This window comes from Vigna angularis, chromosome 10 (genome assembly GCF_016808095.1).
Source record: "Vigna angularis cultivar LongXiaoDou No.4 chromosome 10, ASM1680809v1, whole genome shotgun sequence".
Lineage (NCBI taxonomy): Eukaryota > Viridiplantae > Streptophyta > Magnoliopsida > Fabales > Fabaceae > Vigna > Vigna angularis.
In genome coordinates, this window is record NC_068979.1 from 23,750,447 (window position 1) to 23,756,544 (window position 6,098).

The 6,098-nt window shown below is 34.4% G+C and overlaps 1 protein-coding gene across 2 annotated transcripts; it reads left to right on the top strand.

The window, feature by feature from the left end:
- Positions 1 to 419: 419 nt before the first annotated feature.
- LOC108322474 (homeobox-leucine zipper protein ATHB-13) lies at positions 420 to 2,735 on the top strand. 2 transcript variants are annotated; one of them, XM_017554579.2, is made up of 4 exons: positions 420 to 946; positions 1,061 to 1,191; positions 1,284 to 1,663; positions 2,300 to 2,735. In XM_017554579.2, the coding sequence occupies exons 2-4, from the start codon at positions 1,080 to 1,082 to the stop codon at positions 2,645 to 2,647; spliced, it is 840 nt and encodes a 279-aa protein (XP_017410068.1). In that variant the 5' UTR covers positions 420 to 946; positions 1,061 to 1,079; the 3' UTR covers positions 2,648 to 2,735. The 2 variants fall into 2 exon arrangements, with proteins under 2 accessions (XP_017410068.1, XP_017410067.1); XM_017554578.2 differs by having other exon boundaries at positions 420 to 941.
- The last annotated feature ends 3,363 nt before the right edge of the window (positions 2,736 to 6,098 follow it).

A 6,098-nucleotide genomic window follows, 5' to 3' on the forward strand; every position in this document is an offset into this window, starting at 1 on the left:
CTCTCTCACACACACAAAAAACACAATCCATTTTGGACATAAAGTTATAGCCAACTCACTTCTCTTTTTTCTTAAGTAACCTCTTCCCTTCACAAAATTTAACACAACATACAAATATCACCTCACCATGTAAAGTTTCTTTTCCCTCTCAGTCACAACACTTTCCCCATCCTATGTCTTTTGTTTATCACCTTTTATTAATCTAATCATCATCTCCATTTCCCACTTCCATTAAACAATAACTTAATCATATCTCAATCTCTACCTCCAATGCCAATTTCCCAATTCCATCATTATGTTTTGTGAAAAACAACCCCCTCTTCTTGTCTCCTAAGTCAGAAACTAGTTTATCATTTGCAAAATAATTACATTTTAAGACCTTTCTTACATTACATTGGAATAACAGTACTCAACAAGTTCAGCCAGAGAACCAAGTTTTCCTTTCTCATCACTATTTTTTTCTTTATTCTTTTCTCATCTACACCAAACATCCTTTCACATTTAATATACTTCATCTTTTTCCCCCACAAATGCTTAACTGATTGTTTTTCCTTTTTCATCTACACAATAAATTGGAGTTCTTTATACCAATAGTTTACTAGCAAAAGCAAATGAAATAAAAATAAAAACCCTCTGATATATTTGGAAGTTAATGTGTAGAACTATATAGTCTATAGATTCAAACATCTCTCTCTACCTCTCTCTCTCTCTCTCTCTCTCTCTCTCTCTTTCTCTTTCTCTTTCTCTTTCTGTGTCTCTCCCCTCCTCCCTCTTCCCTCTCCCTCCTAACCCCATTTCCTTTCAAATAGTAGCACTAGAGAACAAAAACTCTAGCTAGCACTGATAATGTATATACAAGCCATCATTCGGAAGAATTAGTCCATTCTCTTTCAAGTGAAGAACTTGTTTAGTTTGCTCCAAAAATATTGTCAGAGGATGTGGTGCAGTAATCCTTTGTCATTTCTTCTTTAACCTTATATCATATGCAATCTTCTCTTATTCTATCAGAGTGGCGATCACACTATCTATCATTCAGCTGATCTTCAAGATTTTGTGGCAGGCCTAAAACCTGCAATGAGATGGCTTTCTTCCCAGCAAATTTCATGCTCCAAACCCCTCACCATGATGATCATCAACCTCCACCTTCGCTCACGTCAATTCTACCCGCCTGCACACCTCAAGAATATCATGGTACACTCTCTCTATCACTAACAATCAAACAAACACAAGCACACACACTCAAATATCATGTTTCTGATATCCTGTTCTGAATGTTGATGCAGGGGGAGTGACCTTTCTGGGTAAGAGATCCATGTCATTTTCATCAGGAATTGAGCACGGAGAAGAGGCCAATGCTGAGGAAGATTTGTCCGATGATGGATCACAGGCAGGGGAGAAGAAGAGGAGGCTTAACATGGAACAGGTGAAGACACTTGAGAAGAGCTTTGAGTTGGGTAATAAGCTTGAGCCAGAGAGGAAAATGCAACTTGCAAGAGCTCTTGGCTTGCAGCCAAGACAAATTGCTATATGGTTCCAGAACAGAAGGGCAAGGTGGAAGACCAAGCAGTTGGAGAAAGACTACGATCTTCTCAAAAGACAGTATGAAGCCGTCAAGTCAGATAATGATTCACTTCAAACTCAGAACCAAAAACTTCAGGCTGAGGTTAATAGTTACCTTCTAACTCAATCAAATTCCAATCATTTAGTTCTGTAGCAGTGTAGTCTCCTTCCTTCCTGTTTACTTTCACATCATCTTTTGCTTTTCAACTTTTCTTTTCCTTGAGGAAAAGTGAAAACTACAATAAAAGATGAAGCCTCTTTTGACATGTTGAATTTCTTCTTTCTGAGACTATTTTTGATGAGATTGTTTTGATTCTGTGGAATAAAGCTTTGTGGTAGTAATGATGATCCTTTTTCATTTCACAAGTGTTTATGTTTTTTTGACTAGTGTATAGTTTTCAGAACCGTTCCTTTCACCTCTTCACTTACTAGTGACTTTCTATAAAGTTGTTTCTTTTTCCCTTTCATCTACAGTGACTGGTTCAAGATTCAATGATCCATCTTCTCTCCATTGACATCTTCCACTCTCTCTCTTGCACACTTCTTCACTGGTTAAGCTTTTTCATTTTTCATCATACCATATTCTAGTTTCCAGAGGTTTAACAAAATTGTTTTTATTTGAAGGCGCAGGGGTGGTGTTGGTGTTGGTGTTGGTGTTTTAGCCTTTTAGGTCCAACTCTTGTGCATGCATATTGTTTGTTGTATCGTCTTATTGGATTAGGTAATTTTTGTGGTGCAGATATTGGCACTGAAAAGTAGAGAGCCAACTGAATCCATCAACCTTAACAAAGAAACAGAAGGATCCTGCAGCAACAGAAGTGAGAACAGCTCAGACATCAAGTTGGATATCTCAAGGACACCAGCTATTGACAGTCCTCTCTCTACACATCAGCCGAGCAGAACCCTGTTTCCATCTTCTGCTAGGCCTGCAGGAGTTGCTCAGCTTTTCCAAACTTCTTCAAGACCAGACCTTCCATGCCAAAAGATTGACCAAATGGTCAAAGAAGAAAGCCTAAGCAACATGTTCTGTGCCATGGATGATCAATCCGGGTTTTGGCCATGGTTGGAGCAGCAGCATTTCAATTGAAACAAAGGAAGAGTTAATTAATTTAAATTTTCAATGTACTACTTTTTCCCTGTGAAATCAAGAGGGTCTTCATCCATCAATTACCACACTTGATTATGAGTTCTTTAAATTAAAACCCATGTTTTGAAACTTGGTGTATAAAATAGAATTAATATATCAAGTAGAAATTTTCAATCTGGCCGGGCTTGAAAAATTTTCTATGAATGAATGAATAAAGGGCAATTAGTCACTTTTCCCCCCCTAAGCTGGTTACTGTAACAATCTTTCTTGAAACTCTGAGTAATGGTATCTGGTTGAGTTAATTAATGGGAAATGAGAAACTAAAACCGTTGCTGCAAGTGCCTGATGAGTGCAGGCAACATGGCGTGTAACATTAAAATAAGGAGAGATTCTCATTCTCTCTTACACTTAACTTCATAAACTCATTATTTTAGCTTGCTTTGGAATCACACCCGCGTATATTCTAGAGAAAGAAAATGTTTTCCATTTCTCTGAAGAAAGACCCTGCGATGATGTGAGCTGATCTCATCAATCAGTGCCCACAATGAACCAAATCCACCCGAACTTAACAAAGTGGGCATAAAAAAAGAAAGAATCAAACACAAATTCCAAGAAGGGAAGAAGACAAGCATAAGGAAGAGTGGAAGAAAACAAAGAGAGTTGGAAATAGTCATTCTCGTGAATGAGATATTGTCGATTTTGTTGTTCATGGCAACATAGGAAAAGGGGGATCGGTATCGTATGAAAAAGTTTAGCTACTTACTATAATAAAAACTTCATTCATGTAAACTATGTAAACCATGTTTAACAAATCTTTTTATAGTTCTTTAAATGTTACTCAGAATGTGTTAAATAAAACGTGGGTGACAAAGAGTAAATAAAGAATTTTTGGGATATGGAGCACAATTGGGGATTTGGCCGTACCCACTTTTAATTTTTGGCACTGATCAATCAGAGAATTAATTCATCACTGCACCATTTTTAGGGTTTAATGGAAGAGTTCATGTGAGATCACTGTCACCCACTCTCTATCATCCATCTAGGTGCGTTTTCACACCTCACTTTCAACTCACCTCTTTACTTGTACATTTTATTTTCCTCTATATGGATCACATGCCAGTGTTGACAGTGGTCAAAATTGCACCCTAAAGTTTAAACCATAAAATAAATTGTCACAATCTACCAGTCAAATTTGCATCACGTCATGCCATGCATAGTAATACTAGTAGGAAACTTTAGCTCAGGTGAATATGTACATGCAGATATAATGTAAATTTCCCTTGCTTCTATTTTATTTTTTTTTTCATTAATCATACGATATGTTGTTTTCAGTTTTGCTTGTGGAGACCATCAACATCATCATAATAATGTCTATCAGAAATGAATGTTGTCACTGTCATAGATGTATTAACTTCTTCCCCTTCCAGCACGCTTCTTGCAACATTTTTCTAATGGCTTGCTGTCAAATTGATAAACGCTATAGCACCTACCCTGACTCATTCTTTTCTTTTCTAGTATGAATGAGTTGTTCCCTAACTTGCTAAATTTCATGCAAGGATGCTTCCCTTTCTGTTTGTCGGGCAATTAATTCTCGATTTTTTCTGTCATTTTACTCACCACCACATACATTTCCCTTTTTAATAACGCTTTTATGTCTAACTTTTCAATCATCTCACAAATCTACACCTAATTCTACTCCAATCAGCACCATTTAACAATTTTTCATTATTCAAATTAATGTATCAAGTGTTCAAGGAAATTTTATTATAAGTAAAAATACTTTTGAGAGAATGAAGTAAAAACAATACGTTTAATAGAGAATATTATATATATATTATAGGGCATATATCACAAACAGTTTTTATCTATTTGCAGCTAGTTAAACTTGCAAGAAATCTTCCAAAGATAGTTGTCAACCAATTTAGAGGGGTTTTAATGATGTGAAGAGGAATTGAACTCGCATTACGAAAAAACAACAATTAACATAGAATCCTTCATCACTTAGATATACCCACATTAATTGAACTGACTTCAAATTTTATAAAACCATATATAATTCAAGACTTTTAAATAACAACTATGTTAAAATTAGAGAGTGACATGTGAAGTCATTTTATATATCATTTTATTTACTAATTTCTTTTTAAAATAGACCTAAATATAATTTCATAAAAAAAAGTTTTTAGAACCCATTAGGGAATCTTTCTCCATTTGGTCATTGTCTTCTTCAATTTGTTTAAGAGACTCCTTTCTTCTGTGCTTGTTCTTGGATCTCGGGACCTTCCACTTAGACACAGACCACCACGCCTCCAGGACCTATCTAAGCTAGCTCCAATCCTTGGCTTCGATGATCATCATCGCCGACTTCTCTTGGTCCTTCAAATTGAGATGAAGTTGTTGGAAGTGCAAGTCTGGTTAGTGAAGACTTTGAACAAAGCATGAAGTGCTTCCCAAATCCAAGACAACAACATAAAAGTTTGTTGGAGATTCCACGTCGATTAGGATAAGAAGATTTCATAACATATAAGTCGATGTAAACATTACTTTTCAAGCCGATTTTATAAGAAATTAAATTTAAAATCTACTTTTTAATATGATATTAAAATAATTGGTTTAAGTTTAAGTAAGATTTGTCATTTGTAGAATATATTGTGTCACCTTTTATTAGGCCGCTAACCATTTATTAATGTTTAGTCTCATATTTAAAATATATATGTCTCGATGTGAGAGAATGTGTTAAAAATCTTACCTCAATTAAAAATAAAACGATTTCATAATATATAAGTAAATGTAAATATTTCAAACTAATATTAACAAATTAAATTTATAACCTTATTAAAAATAAATAAATAAATATTTTAAATGACACTGTATAAATAGAGTCACATAAAAAAAAGTGTTTTAAAAATCCTTGTAAAAAAGGATAATTATACATATAATTTATGAAAAAGGTTTAAGAAATTGAAGGGAAAGATTTTCTCAACTTTTGATTTCCTTAAACTTTGGTTACTCTATCAAACTTTGAATTCAATTATTGCTTGATTTTTCAGAATAAGTGGCCAAAAGTACTAGTTGCCTCACTTTACAATTTTTGTTTTTCTTATTTTCTATGAATATTGATGCATAAAATTATTAATTGTAAACATGGATTAGTATGAACACTTGTCTAGAAAGAAGGCAATTTTATATAGCAATCAGAAGAATGGATTGGCTTTCATTTTCAATGAAAGAGGAGGCATATCTATATATCTGATATTAGGTTTCATGTTCAGCTATTTATCCATATACCAGTAAGACAGTAGTGGTCGATAATTAATGAATGCTAATAAATAAGACACATTCTTAATTGAAACACCATTGCTTTGAAGCAATTGCTTCGCCTGAAAGGCACAACTCCTTGCAATTTTGGAAAGTTATGTATAAACTTCCAATTATGTTATTGTCATATATG

Bases quoted from the DNA above. Each gene is read 5' to 3' on its own strand.
- LOC108322474 (XM_017554578.2), top strand. The intron at 1,192-1,283 runs GTACACTCTCTC...ATGTTGATGCAG, and splicing joins CACACCTCAAGAATATCATG to GGGGAGTGACCTTTCTGGGT. The intron at 1,664-2,299 runs GTTAATAGTTAC...TTTGTGGTGCAG, and splicing joins ACCAAAAACTTCAGGCTGAG to ATATTGGCACTGAAAAGTAG.